General features: G+C 44.4%; 1 protein-coding gene across 5 annotated transcripts in view; it reads right to left on the reverse strand.

Annotated features, from left to right (window-relative positions):
• MAML3 (mastermind like transcriptional coactivator 3) overlaps window positions 1-25,398 on the reverse strand; it is a 249,759-nt gene that overhangs the window by 111,568 nt on the left and 112,793 nt on the right. The window contains exon 1 of one of the 5 annotated variants that reach the window (XM_064450206.1): window positions 3,455-3,525. The exons of the other annotated variants lie outside the window; for them this stretch is intronic. Within the exon in view, the coding sequence (XP_064306276.1) occupies window positions 3,455-3,499 (45 nt within the window). The 5' untranslated portion in view covers window positions 3,500-3,525. Of the gene's footprint in view, window positions 1-3,454; window positions 3,526-25,398 lie in introns of those variants that run through there. 5 annotated transcript variants of the gene reach the window in all.

Raw genomic sequence — 25,398 nt, forward strand, 5'->3', positions numbered from 1 at the left:
CAGAGCTCAGTCCCCAGTCCTGTGATCCAGGTGCATCCCATGGAAGGACGTGGCCAGCAGCGCACAACGGACACCTGCCCGTGCCCAGAGCTACCCGTCATCGCCCCAGCCAGGCCTGGCATCTGGCTAATGGGCTTAAGGACCAAGCTGTCCCCTCAAAGCAAAGTTATCACGGGTCAGAAATCTGGTGTGATCCTAAGAAGTGCAGGCTGAAAGGTAGAGGGCTGCGCCAATTAACTGATTACCAAAGGATAAATGTCACTGGGCTGCCGTCACTCCCATCTGGAGGCACTGCCGTTTGCCCCGCTGAAAGGAGGAGGGCAGGGAGAAGAAGCACTGTCTTCTTTTAGAAAGGGCTATCTGCGGGAGGAAGATTGTTTCCTTATTTGTTTTTTACAATTTAAGAGAACAACTTGTGGGGAGAGGATGGAGTTAATGCCAAGATCTCGCCTTCTGCTCTCAGGAGTTACTCTGGGAGCTGCAAACCCCCCGTAGACTCAAAACTCAGTGCAGGCAACAGGATGCCACTGGCAGCCTGAGTACAGCTAGTTAAAGAGTGACTGCCCGATGGGTGCTTTGACAGAAATTAGGGGCTTTCAACCAAGAGGGAAAAACTGTTGGGAAACATCTGTTTTGCTAAAAAAAAAAAAAAAAAGTAGTACAGTAACTTTCCTATTTTCAGTTTTGTAGCAAAATACAAACAAACAAACAGCACTTGTTTTTGCTGGCATTCCTTCGCAGGACCGAGGAGTGGGGGGAGGATGAGCTGGAGACATAATGTCTAGGTAAAGGGGGAATCCTTCCACACACTGCCCTTCAGTTAGGGTTTTGAACCTGGAGATCTAATTTCCACACCTTACAACAAGGATGACTACTACTAAGAAGACAGGGCAAAGAGCACCGTCCTCGTGGGTGGAGCGATGCAACAGCCAGAGCTAACCACTACCAAAACAAACAAAAACCAGGCTGTCTTGAAAGCATCAGACCCAGAGATCCCCAAGAGACTCCTGTCACATTACAACTCCTTCCCTCTCTTGAAGCTGAGAATATGGCTTCTGTGAGGGGTTGAGAAACCCACTCACCTACTCACCAGTGGTAAGTGGAATGATTTCCTGATGAGACTGGGGAAGGATGTGGCTCTCGAAATCATCAGGTTCTGCAGAATCTAGCCTTTAATTTGAACAAAACAAAACAACAACAAAAGAAAAATCCAGCCCTTGTGATTGCACAGATAACTTTCCAAATATGACCCACTGCCGTGCTGTGCTTCTGAGTGTGCAGACAGGCTTCTCCTGTTGTTCCAAAGAAGCCACACAGTGAAATCAATAAGACTCATTAATGATAATCAGTACCCTATGGGCAGCAGCAAAACTGACAAGAATCCTGCCAATTTTGTCCTTCTGCCATTACTTGGGGAAGCTCTGATTGACAGGAAAGGTAGATTTCCCACTTGCTTGCCTTCAGTAGTGAGAGGAAGTTGCAGAGTCCTGTGGTGGGGTCCAGCCACAGCATCCCACAAGGAGTATCAGCATTTGCTCCAGTCAGTGAAGGGCTTTGCACTCTCACAACCACCTATACATGGGATGAGGCTTTTTTATTTCTTTTACATCCTGACATACTGCTTATCCCTTAACACCGCAACAGGCTCTCCTGGCCCTACCAAGCCGGAGAGTCGGTAAGCTTCAAGTCCTGACAACACAAGCCATACCGTCAACTTTGAGGTGCCTGGGGAGCTATATCATGAAAGGCAGACTAGGCTTCTAAATACTGCAAAGTGTCCTAGATGTTATTTTCACTCTTAACTCTGGCACAGTGACTAGAGGATCTGCCACCTATTGTCTTTGCATCTGTTGCTGGTGAACCACTAAGGAGATATCTTGGGACTTGAGGAAGGGACCCAATGGTCCCTTCAGCGTCTTCAAGGTCTGCCTGCACCCAGCTCTCCTCCCACTTCAGGGACTTCCAGTTTTCACTTGTTCCCTTCAGACCTGAATCTCGGTGGGCACCAAGCTGGCCCTGGACCCTGCCACACGTGCTCTCTGACATGGACCAGCCCAAACAACAAAACATATGCGTAGGCAGGGCCACTGAAGATGAAATCCCATGGAGATTTTCGTTTTGGGATGAAATTATTACTAATTTTTAAGATTCAGTTACTTGAAGGCATACATTGCACACTTGTTACTTGTTTAGAACATATTTCACTATTTGATTTAAAATGGTACCTCTGAAGGGACTGATTGGTTTCCATCTTTGGGATCTGGCTCCAGGAGATAGGCAAAAAACAGAGTAAGGTTTAAAGCAGCAAGAATTTCCTCCTTCCCATCCCCTCTGAATAAAATGCACTGTGATAGCATAGCTATACATTCACAGTTTGAGTAGACCATTCCTGAGAATAAAAAAGCCTTTTCCAGAACCTAGGCCTACACAATGGAGATAGTTTCCTATTAATCAATATTGTGGAAGAAAGTGTAATAAATTGATGTCTGTATGTCCAATCTGCTTAGATAAAAAACCTGAATGTTCTTATAATTCACACTTCCAAGGGAAATAAATGGAAGGATTGACTGAGACAACATTTGTCAGGAGAAAAGCCTGGGCAGGGGGAAAAAAATCCCCATAGTGTTTCTCAAGCATAGTATCATCTCATCAGATGATGCACAGGGCGACGCTGAGGTAAAGGAAATGGAGAAAATGCCATTTCCTGCTTCATTTCCTCTAGGGAGAATCTGGAGCAAAGTTTCATCAGATTAGAAATCCAAACAACCACATGCAGACTACATGATTTGTTTGCAGTTCCAGGCCTCCAAGGAAGTACCCTGCTACAAGCAGCAGTGCATTAGCTCTGCCCCCATGAAGGGGCAGCAAAAAGTGGGAGCAAGATAAACTGGTGATGTGAAGAGTAAGGAGTAGTGGTTGTCACCTCCAATCTTGGTTTCTAGGCCCGGAGTAGGGCAAGTACAGGCTCTGCTACAGAAGACGGGGGGGGAAGGGGCGCACGGGAATTTCATCAGGATCTATCAATACTACAATGTAATTTTAAGGTCATCTAGTAGGCACACACTTTCTCATTTCTCTATTTCTACTTTCTCATTTCTCTATTGCATGTTTAGATGATCAGAGAAATGGTTATTAACTTTGAACATGGTATCAATAGTGCTGAACTGCTTGGAGTAATGCAACTCCAGTAGCTGGCAATGGTAACTTCTTAGCGCTCAAAATTCAGATGCCAACCTGGAACTCAGATCTCAAACCCATTTTTCAGAGGCCATGCTATTCACAGACGACTAACAGTGATGCTCGCAGGAAACCTCACCTAGCTTTGACACAGGTACCCAACTCCCTCCAAGTCACTCAGGCCCCACGGTGGCCCAGAGAACTCCAGACTCCAGCTTATGTTTCCTCGGACATGTTGCCGGGGTGCTCTTTTTAAATAGGAAACACAGTCACCTACCTCTACTTGTAACAGCCTCCTCCCTCTCAGTGCACAGTGAAGCATACGGAAGTGTGAGAAAGTTCACTACACATTTCAGATCTCTGCTAGTTATTTGATTTGCATCTGTTCAAGCTGTACTTTTGCCTTGCATCTGTTTTGCACAAGAAGATGTCGTAGAAAGCTTCAAAAAAGGAAAAAAAAAAAAGTCTAAACAAATATAATGCTCCTCTTGGCACTTCTATATTAGTAGCCAGGCTGATAGTTCTGCCTATGGAATTGACAAATTTGGCATTGTATGTACACGTTGTGTTGTCTGCCATTCTCCTTTGGAAGCAAGCACACAGACTCTAGCAGCAGCAGTGTGGTACAGATTGAAAGAAACAGTATAAATCTGTTGAAGGCCTTCCCTGGAAGCCCTTCCAATAAAAGCTGAGGGATTATTTTTTTGTAATTTGAAGAAGTGATTGCTCTGAACCAGAACTCCCAGAACTGAAACGTTCCTGTGCTGAATATAATTCTAGATTCTGATCTACACCTCACATAAATCCCCTACCTGGGTAACAGCTGCAAATCAGAACCAAGACAGATATCATTGGTAGGCCAAGCAGGCGCCCTTTTGGGCTGCCTGATTTTGGCAACTAATTCCTATGGCAGCTCCTGCCTACCCACTCCTTGCTGGCCAGAACGACCTCAGGAAGTTGGCAGATTTTTCAAGTAACACGTAGTGGTGAAGACTCAGATCCACCAGGAACCAGCTGTCTTGTGTCAGCCGTGACCACAACCCAGCTGTGAATGCCACTAAATTAGAGAAAACTCGAGTTGTACTGTGTGGGTAGCCCCCCTGCTTCATTCTGATTACTTGGTCTTCCGGGACTTTATCTTCATTCTGGCTTACAAAGCATCCCCTGCTGGTGGACTGACACAAAGAGAGCCAGTAGCAAAGGAGCCTGCTATTGTCTTAGTCAGAAAAGTCTCCTCAGAAGAATAAGCGACAGGAGGGAAGAGGAAACCCCGTGGAGTGAAAGTACACAAAGACTGTGCTGGTGCTAGCTCTGCTTCTCTAGCTCCTATTGATGTTTATTTCTGAAACGTGTCCAAAATAACAGAAACATCACCCAGCACTGATTTTAAGAAGGAAGAGAAAGGAGAATGTCCTTTTCTTCTCTTCCCCATTTAGTTTGCAAGGCCAGCCCCGTACCCAGCCTGGCTGCCCCTTGCACACTGGCTCTTCTGTAGCTGGGGCTCTGCCAAGGAGGCCGTGCCGCAGATCGGAGGCGTGAATGCCCTGCGCTGTTGTGCTTGCATTTGCTGAGCTATTGGTTGTTTACCCTGTCGTATATCATATACTTCTTGATGGTTACAGGCAGGGCAGCCTGTGCCTGCTAAATATTTACCTGATCTAATTTGGCCAATCAAACTTTGGGTCTGATAAACGTATTACAGTAAGAGGTGACCCTTGACCTTCCATGCCTCTCTGCTTCCTGAGGTCCATCCTGGGCATGCTGTAAAACCAGAGGCTTGCTGTTACTACCTTAGGGTCTGGGGAGAAAAGATGATAGAAGTGACTTTCAACTTAGACCTGTCATGATTTTGATCTCTGATAGAAAGACTTACATCCTAAACAGACTGAGGTTTCCAGCATTGCCACTTGCAGGAGGAAGGAGGCAGACAGATCACTGCTCTCTCCAGTGCTTCCCTGCTCCTCCTTTCCACCCACCTACACTTCTCCAGGGAGCCAGAGGACAGAGGTCTCAAGGTGCCTATTTTCCACTTGGCCATTCCTGCCAGATCAGGCTCTGAGGTGCCAGCAGTAGCCTTGCAATGAAGCAACAATACATTAAAGAGACAATTAATAGCATTAATACAGCTCTCCCTGATGCAGAATACTGATACTGGGACTAGGAGTAAGGAGATTTTATTCCTTCCAGGTGGGGGGGGGGAAAAATCACGGCATTCTCACTTAAAACTACCTCTTATGCAGAGATGCTACAGAAGCCTTTAAAGAGCAGGAAGGGTTGGAGAGAGACCACCAGTAGGTTAAAATGTTCTGTTTATTAAACCCTCTGCCCAGTCTGCCTCAGAAAGCCAATATTTTTCAGCATCCAGCAGCCCAATTCATAGAGGAAGTACCTTCATGCAAATAGAACCATGTTTAGCAAAGAAATTCTCTGCTTTGCCATTTACTTAATGCCCTGGGCAAGGTATTAGTCAGAACATTTGTTCTATGAAGGTATATTAAATCATCCATTTCAGTCCCTTCGCTTCCAAAAGCTTTGGTCATCGGTGGAAGAGCTTTTCTCTGCACAGCCCAAAGAAAGACAAGACACTCAGTCTCCTTTTTTCCTAGCCAAATATTCGATTAATCCTTACTAGTTTATTATTTTGACTCATAACAATCAGATTGTTATGTAATTCTTAATTGCTGCAAGAATTGTCTAGAGGCTGGTGCTTAGATCTCACTGACAGAAAGGTTTATTTTAAATGTCTTAGATTATGTTTAAAGAAACATAAACACACCAAAGTTGTTCTAGGCAAAAATATTCATTATACTTTTCCCAGACGGTGCCACTTTTTCTTCTGGCACACTGTCAATATAGCAAAACCAGAATTATGAAGGTCTAGGCTCTGTTTTTACATCATCTTAGAATAGGTAAGTGCAGAACCAGAACATCAATATTTGGCCCATAATTAACAAATTCAGCTCAACAAATTCTTTCCTTCGCTGTGAGAAGCATTGTTCGAGCCAACAGTCCAAAACCCAGGGAAAGCAGGGACAAGTGAGGTTTATTTGTTCGACTCTCAGATAGCAATGCTACTCAAGTAAGTTTCTGGGAACAGAGGAATCTGCAGTGTTCCAGAAAATGAGGAAGCTTTTCATCCTTTATATAGGAAATGAGCACCCTTCTCAGGGGAGGGCTGCACTGATACTGTTAAAACAAAGCCAAGAAACACAGCACACATGCAAAATACCACCTCATGATCTCGAATTATTTTACCCATCCCAAGCCATCGGGATTGTTTATTATTGCAGCAGTAATTTTCTAGTAAGATACTGAAATGTCTTTGAGCATGGTCCTGTCTAAATTAAAAATGTTTTCAATTATTATTATTTCCAACTCTAACCTCTCTTTGGGGATTTCGCAAATGCCACTTGCGTAGATTTCTGCTCATCAGGTGAGCAGTCTCAATAGAATCCTTGCACCATGCTAATGGGAGAAATTTGTGAGACTCCCATGGGGTAGGCAAAACAGTTTACCTTAGATACACTAATTTATATTGTTATATTATAAAAGCATTGCAGAAAGGAGAATTTCTACCAGGTGTCAAGCTTCTGTACTGTGTAATCTATCATGAAATCTCAAAGACATCTGGCCAATTATTTTATTTTCCTTTTAAAAACCAAGGGGAGGAAATAAAAGCAAGTTTAACATTTACATTACTATTTGCAAGAGTGAAAATAATATTTCTCCCAGCAACTTGTGTCATATTTACTTTTTATTGTAGTGTGTTGACAAAATAAATATTTTGCAGAAAAATTCTCTACTACCATTTTAAAAAAGTGGGGTTTTTGCCCACATTATGACAGCTCCGATCAATATTAGGAAACAAAAAAAAAAAACACACAAAAAAAAACCCCACACACAAAAAAAAGAGGGCAGATGCTGCTTTGTTTCTTTAAGGAATCTTTTCATAAGTACAGACTGAATTTGGACTTTCCAATTCCGTTGTTTGATCAGACAGCAAAGCGTACCTTGGCTCTGCTTTACTTCCCTCAGCACAGATCCTCCCGGTTCCCCATGCAGCCACACCTTTGCATAGGAAAACTCTCCCTGCTGCCTGTCTGCCCACCGCCCTCTGTCGCTGTACGCTCCGCAGTACTGCCTGGGAATTTCCCTTACTGCCTCAAAACCGTGTTCGGTTTCGGGCCCTCCAGTTTAAGAAGGACAGCGAACTGCTTGAGCAAGTCCAGTGGAGAGCTACCAAGATGATCAGGGGACTGGAGCATCTCCCTTATGAGGAAAGGCTGAGAGACCTGGGTTTGTTCAGCCTGGAGAAGAAAAGACTGAAGGGGGGATCTTATCAATACTTATAAATATCTGAAGGGCAGATGTCAAGAGGATGAGACTAGGCTCTTTTCAGCAGTGCCCTATGACAGGCCAAGGGTCCATGGGCACAAGCTGGAACACGGGAAGTTCCACCTAAATATGAGGAAAAACTTCTTTCCTGTGAGGGTGCCAGAGCAGGGGCACAGGCTGCCCAGGGGGTGTGTGGAGTCCCTTCCCTTGAGACATTCAAACCCGCCTGGACGCGTTCCTGTGCCCCCTGCTCTGGGTGTGCCTGCTCAAGCAGGGGGGTTGGACAAGATGATCTCCAGAGCTCCCTTCCAACCCCCACCATTCTGTGATTCTGTAAATGCTTCCCCAGTGTGCTAGAAGGAGAAACGTGTGCATTTCTCTTCTTTAGTTTCAAAGAAATCCCTCAGAAATCTGACCTTCCACGCACTACCATGTGCCTTCCCCACACCTGTGCTTATACGAGGCTTCCACGTCTTGCTGGTTCAGTATGAAACGACCCTCAAAATCAAGTGAGATGTTTTCAGCAGGTAACACTTCCATCTTGTGTATCTCTGTAGGTGTTCTAGATTTGAGGACTTCATGGACAGCTAACTACACAGAGGTACCAAGTGCTCGGGTCTTCAGGACTTAGTGACCAAGAGAAGCACCCAACATCTGGCTAGTGCAAGACACTGAAACCCCCTCCCACAGCAGAGTGTTTACAGCAATGCAGTTTTCTCAGAATAATTTTAATGGGAACTCAGTCCTGCATTGCATTTGAGAACTTTGAAAGGTGCCTCCTGTCCTTCACAGGTATGGATGCAATTTAGAGTGTAATCCTCACTCTCAGCAACATTCAGGATATGCAAATTGCACCACCTGAATAAGAAAGGTGTATCCTTCCACATGGCACAGTTTGGGGAGAGGTCAAGTTTTTTTTTAATGCTGCTTAACGTAAAACTCTTTCCCTACATGTGATTCCCACCACGAGTTACCTTGTATGCACATAGCGCAAGGAGACAGACAACAACTCTGCGGAATGAGGGAGAAAGGCCTTAAGAAAAAAAACAACACACGCCACCCAGCCCCTGCTCCCCCCAAATCTTCCACGTTTCCTGATTTCTAAATATTTGCCTCTGCAGCCTTAAGATCCTTTGCTGTTCAGGTATAACACACACACACACACACATCACAAGCTCTCTACCACCACACCTCAGGTGCAGCAGCTCTGCTATTCTCTGGAGCAGAGCGTGCCAGCCACTGCAAACCACGTCCTGATTCCATGATAAGGACAAAAGTCTCCTTACGGCTTGGCAATTATTACAAGGAGCTAGCAGTTATCTCTCAAGGCATGGAGCCTGAATCACAGGTACTTTTTCGTTGTTTTTGGATGTAAAACTTGGTAACTTACCAGTTTTATTTTCCCATTGCAATCCTCTAGCAGGTACCCAATCATAAACACAGTAGCAAAAGTGAATCTGTATTAAAATCTTAACAGATAATTTGGGGTATAATAGAAAAGTGAATTGCAAGTTACAGGAGGGGAAAAAAAAAAAGAAAAAAGGAACAGCGAGCAGCTATGCCTTCTGCCTGACACTGATTCATTTCAGCTGGTGAGAAGTTAGGAGCTGGGAACTGCACAGCTACTATCACTGGTTTTGTCAGAGAATCCTTCTCAAGTTTCACTGAACCCATTTCAACTCCCGCTGCTGTTACAAAAGCATCATAAAAATAGCAGCAAAACTGTGCTTTTTGAAGCAAGCAGGGCAGAAAAATACCCTTCACAAAAGCAAAGTTTGCAGCATGCTGTAATTAAGCTCACATCCTGGCAGCGGGAGCATGAAGTTTTATTCTAAATATAGACGAAGTCTCTCCAATGTACAACCCCCTTTTTAATGCAAGATTTACAAAATTAGTCATTATATGCCAGCACCCTCCTAGGAATTCTTTAAAAAATATTTTGGGTTCTAATGCAGGGAGCTTTACAGCAGGGATTCAATGTAATCTCTAGTATCAAGAAACAAATAATTTTGCTTTGTTTACTTATTGCCTACACAGCGCTTGGAGTAGGGCAGGCACTACGCACAGGCAGGAAGATGCAGCCTTTGCCAGGCCTGACGGCTTGAGCACGCAGCAGCGCATGCAGAACACAAAGGGTAGACAAATCCCTTGACTTTTCCCCTACCATTGATCTCTTTTCCCAGCTTTCAGCACCTGTTTCTCATGGCATTGTACCTTGAGCTGCTGGCAAGGCAGTAAAGACTCCATCAGCTTTGGGTTGTCTCTGTTTAATTCAGTCTAAAGCAGATATTTAAGCTAGCTCAGGCTAGTTCACACTAAAATGCAGCTCAGCTGGCTGACGTGAATGAGACCACACCAAGCTGAAACTGAGTTTGGAAACCATGTTCTTAAACAGATATTCTTAAAATAGGTCAGGTCCAAATCCTGGTCCTAACTGCATCCGTTGAAGGCAAAATAATAATTTCCACAAAGAAACTGCCCTGTAACTCCAGAGAAATGAGTTTCTGGCCTGTGTTTTATCCTTCTGTTTCTGGTTCAGGCCTCAACTGCACCCTGTGCCACCTTTGCAGTGGAAAGGGAAGAGGAAGGAAGCCCCTGGCTCACCCTCCATTGCAATGCCCATGTTGCAGGAGGCTCTTCTTGGGTGGGTAAGTGGCCTGGCTCCTGGCAAAAGCCTCTGGAGAGATAGACTTGGCTCTGGGGTAGCACAACACCAGGAAGGACGAGTGTTTCTAACAAGGTGTGCACTACAACTTTAGACAGCTGCAATGGCTCCAAAGCAGCAGAGTAAACTCCTATTAAAAATAGCAACAGGCTCCCAGCAAAATCCATTTTTGATAGAGTCCAGCCTACCACCTCCCTTCATTCTGTAAACTGAGCCCAGCTGCTGGCAACATGCAGCTCAAAGCCCAGCTCTGAGGTTTGTATCCAGTTTCATTGACTGGTGCAGCACCTAGGCAAGTTTGGTAGAAGCAGAATCCAGCTCCTCAGCTCCACGTGTGCTGGCTAACCAGGCCACGCTGAACCTACAGGAAAGCTGCAGGAACAGGGGGATACCCTGATGATACTAGCAAGTGCCAATACACTCGGGTTCCCCAGTCTACAAGTGCTCCGGGTGAGCCCATTAGTGTACCTTTTTCTACCCTCTCCTACCCAGCATTTAATCTATGTAAAATGCAAGCCTGCTGCAGCGCATCACATTTAATACTGATCAGCACACCGTGCAATTTCTACATCATTCGCCTTCCTGAAGGTGGGCAGGGCAATGATGACACAGAATATTGGGTCTGTGAGTCCCTCTGATGCCCAGGCTGTCTCAGGGATGGCCAACTTATCTGACTCAAACCCCAGGAGCCTGCATGCCTATGGCTCCTGCTCTGCTTGGAAGTCTTAGTATTTCTCCTGTTCTGTACAGTATGATGCACAACAAACCTGCCGCACATACCAAAACTCACATGGAAAAGTGAGCAATGTCATAGCCTGTATCAATTCCCTTTAAAAACACAATTCCAAACCTTGTATTTTGTAAGAGGCTCCAGACCGTGCCTGGAAGCTTTGAACATATAACAGTGAGCAAATCCACCATTTACCCAAGGCTGTTTTCCCTGTGGTTTTTTTCCAGTGGCATGCATGCATGCCTTCGGTGTTTACTGTCAGCAATTTTCAACATGCTGACATGGCTAAAAGTGACCACAAAGCCAATGCAAGCAGGCAAAGAGAAGAAACAGAAGCAGAAATGGCAGGAGGTGCAGAGTCAAACTTTGCACTTCTGCAGCAATAGCTACCAAGGTAACCTGGCTATCACGGGAAAGAACGTGATTAGCGCAACTTGGAGCAGCCTCACCTTTTTCTTCCTCTTTCATTAACCAATAGAGCTTTGTTCATGATGTTGCTATTTTTGTGGCTGACGCATGCAAAGAGTGAAGGAGAGCGCCTTTCACACTACAAGTGTTATATTTCTTTCCCTGCTATTGGCTCATTCAGGGTGGCTGGGTTGTTTTTCCAGCAGCTTCATGGTCTTCTCCTCCACAGTTTAACTCCAAGAGCAATTTTTGGTTTGTATTTGCTTGTTTCTGTGCGGCAGTTGAAAGCTAGATGAACAATGCAGTGCTGAAAACATCCTGGGAACAATTAATAGAGACTTTAGGAACATCACCACAAAGTTTAGGTCCCCAGCTTGCCATACCTTTACGGTACAGGAATGTAAACTAGTACATGTGGATTTTAAATATCTATACCTGAATTTTATAACAGCCTGTGCAAAGGCAAAAATACTAATGAACAAGGACAGGCACAAAAAGCACCTCTTAACCTGAGATTACATAATAACAACTTGCTCTTACTTTTACAAGCAAAACCGGTCAAGCCCTCGTCTCTGGGTTGCCCTTCTGTCTAGAATAAGCAGCTGGAACAAGCAGAACAAAGCCACATGGGCTGTTGCTGCCTGTAACTCCCAAACTGATGCAGAGCCATTTTTTAGAAAATGGTAAGAACCAAATGAAGATTTTCTTACCACTCCACTAGAAAAAGCTCATCTCTGTGGAAAAGCTTTACTATAGTGACTTGTAACAACACACACGAAAAGCTGCCCATGCAGCAGAAGTTTCCATTTCTCCTTCAGTTTAGTATTTCTCCATTTTTACATTTCAGTGATAATACAGGTGACGGATGCTAAGTACCACAAATTCAAAGAAAACCTACGAAACAAGCTGTTGATTATACTTTGAAACCTTGCTCAGAATTAAATAAACTTTGCTGATTTTCCTTATTTGGGTAGTATTTCCAATGCTAATAGGCACATATACATAAGAACAAAAAGTCCTGGGGTCACTATATCCAAGATTAATGTACATATCACATAGCATCCAAATAACAAGCACTGAAAAAGCACTGGCACCGGAACGTGTCTCTAAAGAGCTACAACCAATTACAGATTTAATCTATAAATAATGGCAACGAACACTTCGCATTTTTGCAAGAGAGATCCAGCCCTTTGCAGAAGAAAAGAGTAAGGAAGAGGACGACAAGGGAAGCACATTCCTCTGTACACTGGTGCTTTCAAGAGAGCACTCAGTCTCTCCTGTGTTTGCTGACTGGGTTCTCCTCATCCAAAGTTCACCTCTGTGTGTGCCTCCCTGTGCAGAGAGCTGAACAGCACATCCAGCTATGATGAAGCATTTGATGTCACGGAGCTGCTGGATGCCTGTGTCGTGATGGTCGTAACTTGCACGAGTGAGGAAAGAGCACAACAGTATAGATCACGCCGCCTCCCTGTCCTGCGAGGCTGTTTGTCGAGAATCAATAGCTTCCCCAGCCAGGGTCTGATGTCCCAGCCTACAGGATCAATTTGGAGGCATGATTTGATAGTTATGCTGCTGTGAACTCCTTGCAAATCCCAGCGGTGATTTAAGAGCTGTGCTAAGAGCAGAGCTGTGAACTCTCCTGACTAGAGGCAAGATCTGAGTTTCCCGGAGTGACATTCAGCCCAAGTCTTTTCCTGGTCTGTGCACAACCACCACCATCTGCTTACAAATGCCACTCAGAGTGAAACAAGGCAGGCACCGCCACCCCACATGGACTGGACTCGAGTAGCCGGGCTGCGTAAGCACTCCCCTCATCCAGCCCAGTTTTGGGCTGCTTCTCAGCAGGGGCCGTGTGCCCCGGCAGCCCACCCCTCTGCAATGGCTATACCGCTCCTTCCAGCTCTCCTCTGGATCAGCTTGTGGACTCCTTGCAGGCACCGAGTCCTCATTCATACACACAGCTTCGGGTGAAACAACACAAACTAATTCCAGCACAGAATAAAGGCGACAAGGGGAGGCCTTTAAAACATACCTGGGACCTGATAAAGTAGCCAGCATGAAAAATGTTTGGAGGGAGAAAAAAGCAAGCTTGTTCTACAGGCACTTTTCTTTTTGTAACCCAAATAAGGTCCCCACCATCCCCCACAACAAGAATTTCTGATTTCTTATTAATTTCCTTAAATGTCTAGTTGAAAGTATTAACAAGAGTCTTTTTTTTTTAGTCTAATGCAGAAGCCATCTCAGGGCCTGATAGACATTAATGGGCTTCAATGGCCCCAACCAGCCCTATCGGAGCCCCACAGTCCAGAGCCCCATGTCAGCCCGCCCAGGGCCCCAACGACCCCGCAGCAGGGCTGGTTCCCAGCTCCCCACAGCCCTGCCCAGCCATCCATGGGCCCATATCCCAACCCAGCCTTGGTCGTCCCCAGGCAGGCACCGATGCCTGGGGCTGCCCAGAGTCCAGCTGGGACGTGTCCACCGGGATGTGTCCAGCTGCCCAGCCTTGCCCCAACAGACCCCAAGGGGAGCCCCTCCTGCCCCCAGCCCCAGGAAACCCTTGGCCCATGCAGCACCCTAACATAAGTGCTGGAGGGTTAGAGACAAGCTTCCACTAATTAATTTATTAAAATATGTGTTTCAAGGCCAGTAATTGCATGAAATTTGTCAGGTTTAGATTTTATTTTCCCCTCACAGCTGTTTTCAGTCCAAGATACCAGAAAGGCAGCCATAAAAATAACTGACCCTGTCCATTTCCCTTTGTCCAAATCCCAAGAATTGCAAATTTGGACCAGCTTCAATGCAAGTACATATCACAGCTGAAAATCATAATTTTTATTAATGTTCTCTGTAATTATGGACGGTAGAATTATTTATGTAGCAAAATGTACCCACAAGCCCTAATAAAATACATCGTGAATCTTTTACTTTGCCATGAATGCAGACATTTTTTTAAAGAGAAAGATGAGAAATTACTGCTTTGCAATGAGCTACCACCACCACTTAACAGTAGGCATTGGTGTGGCATGGTATAGTGAATATAGCTCCCGCAAGGTAGACTGAATATAGCTCCCCGTATAGTGGACAGGGATAGGTGAGCTCTCCAGAGAGCCGCTCAGATCCTCTGATTTGATTCCTGCTACTCTTCCCTTGGACACCTCGGACACTGTGCAAATATCCACCTTTCTTTACAGCCCAACAGAAGAGGCTTATGCTGGTCTTCTTCATGGGAACTGAGTTCACCCACCGTGAAAGAGTGCAAAGCTCTAGCACAGGAACCGGGACAAGGGGGTACTTGCTTGACAGAGCCCCCAGCACGTGTCAGTGGAGGCCAATACGGCACGTGCAAAGCACGTCACGTACCTGCAATCAGGTGGACAATTTTGGTCTAGTCTGTCAAAAGCAGCCTATAATGCTAAACCTGAGGTCCCTTCGCTAGAGATCTGGGGAAGATAAGGTGTTTTCCTTTGCATGCCTGCCAGTGCCACAGAAAAACCACCAGGATCTACCTGGGTTTGATTGATCAGCATAGCTAGAAAATAATGTTCTTTACTGCTGCCATTCCCATTTCAACTTCTAAAACTAAAAGCACGATCAAAATGCCACATCAGCTGCAGTGGTGAGACATTAACTAACTGTGGGTTGTTTTGTTCCTTTGTCTCTCATTTCCCTTCCTAAACTGCAGTAAAAAACATTCCCCCAAACTGAAGCCAGACGGGGCAACAAAATTATGATACGAGTCGCAAAATATAATGATTTGCATATCCGTGACTGACACAGAAGATCATTAATTAGGCATTCTGAGTATAAGTATATATGTATAAATTAGCATCTATTCATCGTTTAAACTGTAATAGTTTTTTTTATATCTGAATATTAACTACATAGGAAAATTACTAAGTTTTACTCTGAAAGGGCATCCAACAAGAAATTTTATCAGCAAAAATAAAATGAGAATTACAAAAATAATCAAAATACTAGAGTGAAGAGTGAAGAATCTGACCTCAGCAGCGCCTATCACTGCTCTGTTCCACATCACTTGTTGCAAGCTCTCTGCTACCTCTCTCACCACCGATGCACACACATCCCCAACAAGTCTTTATGGCAGGAGCACTTCAGGAGCACTCTCTTTGGCTGAATTTAAAAGGCAATGTAAAAACCTTCAGAATTTCTCCATCTGTTATCCCAGCCATCCCTACAATTCATTAATATTAAAGAAGACAGAACGAGAGCAGAACTTTTAACTACACCTCTACCTAGCAGAGCTCCCGAAGACACATACCTTGCACTAATTCTTACTGGAGAAAATAGTTAGAAGGAAACAGGAGTTCTACGTTTTTTAAAAAAGCTGGATCCAACGCCCTTGCCAGGAAGTGCAAGACACTTCAAAAACTGTACTTTCGCAAATGAAAGAAATGTGGTGATTTTGGAAGTGGGAGATGACAACTTGGAAAATTACCAAAGCTCACAGCTCTTGAGCAGAAGTAAACAAGATGGGAATGCTGGAAAACCAGAAACTAATTAAGATATAATTGCCAATAACGATATTAGCGAAGTTTGCTTGGAGCTACAAAATGCACAAAGGGTAGATTAAAAAAAGATAAAAGGGGGGTCCTCAGGTGGTGTAAGTGGAGGCAGCTGCTTTGCTGTGCTGATTTACCCTTTCCAAGCATCTGGCCTGTACTTTTAAGAACACCCATGCCTACAGTCAACCAGTGAAATGGATAACCAACAGAAAAAACATCCTTCAAAGGGTAGATATTTATCTAGTAAAGAATAGAGATGAACTTCATAACATGGAAATCCTTATCAGGCTACCTGTATGTGACAGAACTAGCAAGGCACAGAAAGTGAAAAGCACATTAGCCAAAGAACAAAGTGTAAAACCTCTCTTTTCTTCTGTTATTTTTCCCCTTAAGAAATAGGGAACTCTTACTGTTCCCTGTCCATAAAAGTGGTGGCATTTACATGTAATGGTTTGGCAGTTGCTGTCCCAGCATCTTCTGTATTGGTAGAGATAGAAAGTCCATAACCACAGTATGCAATTTAGTTCTTTGTAATATCACTGAGAGTAATACAGCTGTGTGACTGACACCTAAGTTATTTCAGCTGGACAATAACATTGAGTAGCGGGGGGGGGGGGGGGGGGCGGGGGGGTGGGGTGGGTGAGGAATTTAAGGAAAATTTGATTAAAAAACAAAGGTGCAGGTTCCTTTGTGACTCAAGTTTCCTGAATTGGGCTAAATTTAGACTCGGGTAGCAAGTACAAAGAATGCACTCTCACAAGCCCTCCTCATTCCTCCCACTCTTTGGCTTCATTAGTATGCAAGCCCACTGACCTTGCCCAGCATCTCTGCCTTACCCTATTATTACAATATCAGCTTCTCCATATCTTTAAAATACCCATGTACAGAACCCATTAAAAGACTGAAAACTCCTTGAAACATGTACACACACATCCAAAAGAAGCAAAACTGGTACCGGAGTGTTTAGTAGTCTAGGTTTTTCCTCTTCAACTAAAAAAAAAAAATAGGAGGAAGAAAACTCTGGCTTAATTTTCTGCCTTTCTGCAAATGTAATCTGTCTAGCATACCTCAGTTCTGCATTCCGGGGTTGTTTTTAGCTCTCAGACTCCAGGTCTGATCTAGAAAGTTGTAGATCACTGAGAGCTCCCACTAAACACACGCACGAATGATTCCAGCTTTGCCAGAAGTAAGCAGGGGGCAGGTACAACTTTCTAAAGGTTCTTCAGAACAAACAGAAAGAACTTGGGATTTTCTGCATGCCAGCTTTCGAGCTCATGCCTGCTGAGCATGATCCCTAAACCTCCAGGGCTCATGAGGACAGGGAGGAGATAGGTCATAGCTCTGTCTTGTGGTCAAGCTAAGCTGCACTGAACAGTATGTGGACAGAGCTAAAAGATAACAATATACAGACAAGCATAGGTCACACCTCCTGATGTCAAAGCAAGAATTATAACCACCAAAGCTGAGAAGATCACTTTCAAGTGAGGTAGACTCCTTAGCGCCAAGAAGATCCATCCACCAGTCCAGACCAATGCCTGCCATGTAACAAGCCATAGGAACCACAGAACCAAAAGAGAAAATTCAGATAGTAGCTAAATGAAAACTAATGAGGTAAAGATGCAGAACGTGGTACAGGTGGGTCCTTTCAAATATCATGATTAAATATGAACAGGACAGGGAATGGTAGTCTATAGGATCCAGTGCTTAAGGTAGGGAGAAGTGCAAGATTCCCATTTCAGCGGCTAATGAAAGAGCAATGGCAAGTCCCGGTCATGGCCTTGCAGATTTTATCACAAGGACCTGTTCTTCTGTGCCTAAGAAGCTGCTAATGATCTGGTTGAATGGGCGTGAATCCCTGAAGTAGGGATCCTTCAAAGATAGAGCAAAAATCTTTGATTAAGGCTTTGATGTAAATAAAGTGGCTTCAGATAGTTTGGGACAAAATCAGCTCCCAGGGCTGAACGTAATTCAAGCATTCATCCCAAACTCTTGTAACATCCACTGGCTGCAGAAAGGGACTGATTTCTTGAAAAAGAATGTGCTGGCAAGAGGATGAGGGACAAAAAAAATCTCTATCATTTCCATGGAAGAAAAAGACCACCTTTGGGGTGCTAGGCCACAGCTTTTCTGCAAGGACAATTAGACTGCCTTGCACTGCCTTTCGGTCAGGCATTGGAACAGGCTGCCCAGAGAGGTGGTAGAGTCACCATCCCTGGAGGTATTTAAAAGACATGTAGACGTGACACTTTAGAGCATGGTTTAGGAGGCATGGTAGCGTTGGGTTGATGGCTGGACTTGAGTGTAGAGGTCTTTTCCAACCTTAATGATTCTATGATTCATGCTGCTGTAGTGAGCCTCCTCCTGGAGCTTGGGACAGATGTTCCTCTCTGGGCACACTACAGCCTTGTCTAGGCTCTCACACCTACCTCACGCCTCTGAGCATACCTCTGGGCACTCACACCTTGTGCCTGGAGTGGACTGAGGGGAAGGGTTCACAGTAGAAAGCCTACAGTGCACAGACTTTGCTGGAGGGCATCTTCCTGAGAAAGAAACCAGATTGAAACAAAATAAAAGTGAACCACACACAAGGGTCCAGTAGCATCAGAGGAGGAGAAGGTTACCTGAAGTCTGGGGGGGAAAAAACACCAAACAACAACAACAAAAAACCACCCCAAAACCACCCCAACCCCAAACAGCTGTCAATTTGCTTGCTGTCTCTTGCCAATGGGTACCCCTTTGTAAGCCTCAAAAATCTGAATTTACTAGAATTCTGCTCTAGCTAGAGCAACACTAGTTATACAACTTGATCTTAATTGAAATATTTGGTGCCTGCTGATATGTTCAAACAAATTCACCAGATCTTGATTATGCGCTGGCAATTAAAGCCATTAAGTCAGTAGACAGACAGCAGGTTATTTCATTGCTATTTGACAAAGCCAGCCGTCGTTCTTTCCCCCTGTCTATGTGACAGCCCTGTAATTAGCAGTAATCAAATACTATTTGTGCTAGGTGTTGTGAGTTTGCTTCCTTAGCTAGCAAGATACCTCTGCCAATTGCAGAACACAGAAATCTACCTCTGGTCAGATGATACACAAGATACAAAGAGGAGAAGAAAACAATGAAACATGAAGAACGAAGGACGATTGCTCATTTCAGGCTGAAGGATTTTGTTCTTGAAAGCAAGATTCAAAATTAAGAACATTTTTTATTTCTGCAAGTTATATATTAAAAAAATTAAGCTAAATTACAAAAGCCTGATCAAGTAATATTGTGAAATACAATAATAATTACAATTATATTTAGCATTTATGTATTCCCTGCTTGAGAAATGCATGCAACCTCCATTAGCATTAATGGGTGTTCTACTCATGCATCAAGCAGAGACTAGAGCCTAATAGTGCATTACATCTTCAAAATGCTACACAAACATTAACTAATTAATCCTCATAACCACCCTGCGTGGTAGGTAAGTGATACATGAAATGTATATCTGAGCAAGCCCAAGAGCAAGACAGCACCACTCTGTGCCCTTCAACACAGACCAGAAATTCATCACATTTATACTGCTACCGAATTCAGATGTATTTTACAGGAGCATGAGAGGGACCCATGGTGAGCCAAGTTCACTGAAGCCAGCAAGGAAAGAAGTAAATTACACCTCCCCCTCTCTTCCCTCCTCCCTGGGCTCTGGTGGGCTGCTTGCATCTTAACAAGCAGGAAGTATTAATGCCCACTGCTTCCCTTTTGGAATTCTACTGAGGGGAGAGAGCTCTTGAATGCTGGGAAGGAGAAAGGAAAAGATCTGTGGGAGCCTCATCACTGCAGACTTCTCCTCCGTCAGTACCGTCCCCTTTGATACCTTGATCTTTCTCCCCTCTGCTACTATTCTTCCTGGCAGGCTTTCTGCCTTCAAAACCATTTGACAAAGTCTGTATATCAAAGCTGTAACAGGACCCCAGGAGGAGGAACTCAGCCCACGATTTGGGTATTCCAATTATAGCACCTGAGTGATTTCTCTTTAAATAGTAATCTAGCCATGAACATGTTTCATCTTTCCTTGATGAAAAGATACTACGTTCTGAACACCCATTTTGCAACAGGCCATAGGCAGAAACTCTTATGGTATAACTTTTTATGCAGCCAACTATTTTAATACCATGCAGAAAGGTCCCTGGACATATATGCTCAGAGAGCATTTTAGAAATATAACAAGACAACACAGTGCTACATTGGAGGGGGCGTGCTCTCGGAGAAGTAAAGGGGAGAAAGGGGAAAAATATTCAATCAGGAAGGAAAAAGGAAAGGCAGACCAGGTACTTCAGGAAAACGTTATAGTGCACCATTTCCATCGCTACTCTGCTTTCCAAAGCTCACTCAGCCCAGTATATGCCACAGTGAAATGGTGAGGTAGCAGGTGCTCTGGCAAACACACACAAAGATATTAAAGGTGTTTAAGTTTCCCCCAAAGCCCAGGAAGCTCAGTGGCTGAGTCAAGGCTACATGGGTCTCTGACAAGCTGGTCTTCTCCATGGAGAGTGGCCAAGCTCAACCTTCCTCTCTGCACGCATAGTCCTGATCTCGCCAGCAGCCACAGGCACTTTTCCACGGTTGCTACTTGCCTGCGAAGTGATGAGTGCCATTCACAAGCCCCAAAGCAGATGGGTGTGCAGGGAGAAGCACGAGCATGAACAAAACCACACATTTAAGCGAGATATTCTTTTAAAAGTGTGCTTTACTACCTTCTGGTGTCGTATCAAACACAAGAACAGACGGTATTGAAATGAGAGAAACTTTCTTTGAAGAATGCTTAGAGTTTTGCTTAAAAGTAGCCCACACAACATAAATTATACTTCATATGCCAAGTCTTTGGCTAAAGGTGGTGCTCAAAACTGGTTCACCGCGGCTACTTTAGCATGCAGAGTTTGGGGCTTGGATGGCAACAGGAGCTGTAGATGGCTCAGCTGGTGTGTTTGGTCTTTAAAGATAGAAACACATTTGAAACATTCTGTCTTCATTTGCCACAGACTGCCTAGAAAGTTTACAAACACATATCCTAAATACATATGTACTTATATCAATCCACAACATCAATGAAGTTTCAACCAGGCTATGTATACATCCATTTAGAAAATGAACTTACATGTGCCCTAGGATTTCCTGGTCAATATTGCAAAGAAAATGTACCATGGTATAGAGGGGAAACAGTAGTGACAACTGTGAAGCTCCTGATGTTTGGGAAGGAAAACAGACTGGATTTTGGCTAGAACAATTACAAATGGAACTGAACTTTCTGGGTAGCGCTTCTCTGTTTGTAAAAATCAGGTTAAGGCTTTCAAAATTGGGTGTTCACAACTAGAGGCAACCAAACCCAATGGGGACTACACTTCTCCTTCTCTATTTAATGTGATTTTAATAGTCCACAGTGGTAGCAAATGCAGCCTTTGTCCCAGATGGGTGCCCCTGCACTGACCATTTTTATACTGAGCGATAAGAGCAGTGCCTCTCCTAACATAAGGCAAGCACACGTCTGCAGAAGGAACAATATCTTTTTTCCGCATTAGAACTAAGAGCTTGTGTGTTATTTTTATCTGCTTTTCTTTCAAGGAAGAAGAGGTTTTCCCAAAATCTTGTCTTGGTGACACACCAATCCATAAGCATGAGGAACACGAGGCAGCCTCCTAACCCTGGAAGCTTTCTTGCACGCTGAAAAGCCTGCTGTGAGCTCTGTCCTTACAGGTCTCGGCTTCTGGGGCAAGCGTGTGCCACCAGCTCCCTCCGCCTTCCCCACCTCATCCCAGACCAGGCACCTGGACCCACCTTCCTTTCTCTGAGCAAATGGAAGCCCTGAAACGGTCCCTGCACACAACTCCTGCAACACCAACCTCACGCTGCCCCATCTTCCCAAAATGAAGAGAACTAAAGGAAATTTCTTTCATGCCTTCCCTAATCCTGTCACTTGATGGTGGGGGGGGAGAGAGAGAACAGCACAGAGAAATGAGATTGTGAGAAACTGGTCTCATTTCAGAGGAGCCCTCCCTCTCCACTAGTAAATATTCAGCAAATGTTGTGACCGTTTAATTTCTATCCTCTCTCTCCCCCTCAGTCAATGACTACATAATTTCCAAAGATGATGAGGAAATATTCCTTGATCGGCTGAAATTTAGTGTAGACAAATGCAAGGTAATGTACATAAAAAGCAGCCGTTTCCTCACACACGCTGATGGATGTTATCTTAACTCCAACTGCTCTGGAAAATTCTTCAGCATCACTGTAGTCAGTTGAGTGAAAACACCTGCTCTGTACAGAGGGACAAAGAAGTGGCAAAGAAACAAGACAACAGCATTGGAGAATGTGTTAATAGAGGGAAAGTGGGAAAAAAAAAGGAAAGCCATATGTAAAAGCCTTCATGCACACTCAAGCTCAGGTACTTGCTACCTCATTTCAAAAAGGATGTAGGAGAATAAAACTTATCATAGCCATGGAGAAGTTCCCATCTGAGGAAGGATTTAGAAGATAACTATTAAGTTTAGAGAGAACTCAAGCTGGGAGTGACATGATAAAATGTCAAATAACATGCTTTAAGGAAGGTCCCAGAAATGTGTCTGTCTTCCCAGTCAATTAATGCAAAATATATTTTAGGGGTAGTATGTTTAAAAATAATGCTCAATGCCTTTTTGAGACAAAGGTCTCAAAGGTTTCAAAAAGTTACAGATATTTATAGCTAAAAATATTTATAGTTTTGCTATGAATTTGTATGGGTTATCAGTCGTCCTGCTTCAGCCAAAAGATAACTCTGATAATCAGGCAGGGGAAAAAAATTCCTCCTTGGAGACCTCGCTATCATCTCTCAGGACTTCCAAAGCACCTAAGCAAGCTGAGCAACCAGCTCCTTCTGAAATCCATCGGAGTTAGGTGCCCAGATCCCACAGTGCTGTAGACCACCCCTTCATCCCCCACCAAAGACACACACCTACATCTTCAAACATCTAAAACTATGCCTACATGGGGCAACAGGCAAGCAACACCTGAGCCTGGGGGGACCAGACTAGCTCTGGAAGTAGAAGAGCACAGCTCTGTGTGGGCTCTGCAGATGGTGATGCTATCCGGCATGGCCTGCGGGGCCGGTGCCTCTGTGCAGCATGGTGGCAGGGCAGGGGGGACAGGTCACCTCAGCAAATCCTGTGCCCTGGTTCTGGCCACTGCTGGAGTGGCTGGAAAAGCAGAGGCCCCAGTCCAACACTGAAGACAACCCCTTCCTTCAGTATGTCACACAGCTACTGTTTGGGATGAGTCTGAAACATCCACGTCTCTGGGTTCACAAGCAACATGACAGGCTTCCAATTCAACGCTGAGATTCAGTTGCATCAGATATGATCTGGCTTGATTTTCAAACAGGCCTAATTCTGCTCTCACTTTGACTTTTTCGCTAATGCAAATGAATTAACTGCAGCTATATGCTAATGCAGCTAAGAATACAATTCAGAAATTACAGAAGGCTATTTTGGGGATTTTCTTTTATTTCATGAAAGACCCTTAACTCTCCTAGTCTTTCAAAGTAAGCCAAAGCATTCAGATGTTGCTGGTACAAACTGCATCACGCAAGACACAGAAATAAAGAGTAAAACAAGTGCCATAATTTAACATTCAGGCGAGGCGGCTCAGCACTGCAAAGCCCTTACGTATTGTTGCAAAGGAATAAAAGTTTAGAATTGACTCCTCTTTCCAGAGGAGTAAAGGAACCTCCCGCCGGCTTTTTGTTTTGGTTTTGTTTTTTAAATTACAGTCTCGTGGTTTGTGCAATTACAACAAGAATGTATAAATGGAGCTGCTTGGCCTGAGGAATTTCTCATAACACAAAGCGATCCAAAACACTATGATACTTGCTTGTTTGTTTGCTTTTAATGTTACTGATCACTTCCCACCACAAATCCTTTCTATCCTTTGCCCAATTACTCATTGCCATAGTTTACCAGTTCCCCTCTGCCTGACTTCAGCACTTTCAGGCCCGAGCTGATCACAGTAACGCAGGAGGGTCTCATCCTGCAAAGTGCCCAGCACAGCCAGAATCTGGGGTTCACAGTGGCCATTCTCCAGCAGTCACAGCTGCTACAGCCAAGCTGGGCACATTGCAGGCCTGCCCTCCTAGTTTGTGTTTTACAGCCAAGCAACACCCTCCTCATTTCATAAAGGATTCCAGAAAGATGGCAGTCAAAATGCAAATCTCTGTGGAAAGAAGCCAACTTACCCTCCCTGTGGGCAGAAAGGCCCGTAAAAAGGACAACAGACTTGGGCTGTCTCCTTTCAGTGCCCGAGCATGTACAAGGAAGGAAAACTCATCTCCTGTCCCTGTACATGACGTTTGCCTCATCATGAGCACCCAAGCTGCCCGGAGAGCAGCCCTCCCCATGCACGCTGAGGGCATTTCAGAAGCCCACAGGAGCAATGTTATAACTAGAGTCCCAAGGGAAGCCTGAGAGGATTTGTGCAGGTTCTCCGAGAAGAAGGGGTGATGCTGCCTACCAGTGCATCCCAAGTTCTCTTTGAAACCCAAGACCGCAGTGCGAGGACGGAAGCTTCTGTTACTCTGCACACAGGTGGTGGCACCAAGCAGAAGCTCCACTCCTCTAGCCTGACAATATTCTGCCCTGTTTGACTCCAGTCACTGTATTTTTCTCGCCTTTGTTCTGGGAGTGAAAGCAGACCATAGTGCTCATTGTCCTTGGATTTACGTGCCAGAAAATCATGTGCGCCCTTCTCTTTCCCTCCCTCGCTCCCTCCCACTTGCATGTGCACACGCAGAGCAGCCATCCTCTCCTCCTTTGCATTTATCCTGGGCGGTTGCACCGAGCTCCGGGAGCACATCTGCACCGCCAGCCACACCTGCTCGTTACAGAAGACTCCAGTGTGACTCATAGCAAAGAAAGTTGCAGTTCAAGGGGTGGGAGGTGAAGAGATATGTGAAAAGTATCTGGCAAAGTAATGGCATTAACACAAGCAGTACTGTGTAAATCACGATACTGCAGGCGTCTTTTTGCTACTCACACCAGCTGAAAGCAATAAACCAAACGATAAACAAGATACCGCCCCCAGCACAAGCTACGTTAAGACAGGAACTGACTGATGCTGGGGCTGCATCGGGAACTGCATTACTTTAATGCAGAGTTGCAAAATTTTACTCATCCACTCAAAGCAAGTCATATTTTGACAGACAAGCAAAATAAATAGATTTTTCATTATAAATGTCCTACTAAAAGGCTGACAAATAAGTCTTCTCACAGTGGTATTACCTTCCATAGTAGGTTTGGTGCTCTGAATGCCAGGAATATATAACAGGTATTCAAATGCATTTGTTCATATTCATATAGAATTGCTTTTGTGCCTAACAGTGAAAGTCCAAGTTTTTGACTCAGCCATATTGGTGTAAATCCTAATTAAAATCTACCTATGTTTCCTATTTAGGAAGAACAAGCTTATTCCAAGGATATGTAATGGGGTAGTATCAGTCAGCCCACTAACATTTCTTAGTACTCCCTGATTTTATCTGCTCTTCTGCTGGAAAT

This window comes from Phalacrocorax carbo, chromosome 4 (genome assembly GCF_963921805.1).
Source record: "Phalacrocorax carbo chromosome 4, bPhaCar2.1, whole genome shotgun sequence".
Taxonomy (NCBI): domain Eukaryota; kingdom Metazoa; phylum Chordata; class Aves; order Suliformes; family Phalacrocoracidae; genus Phalacrocorax; species Phalacrocorax carbo.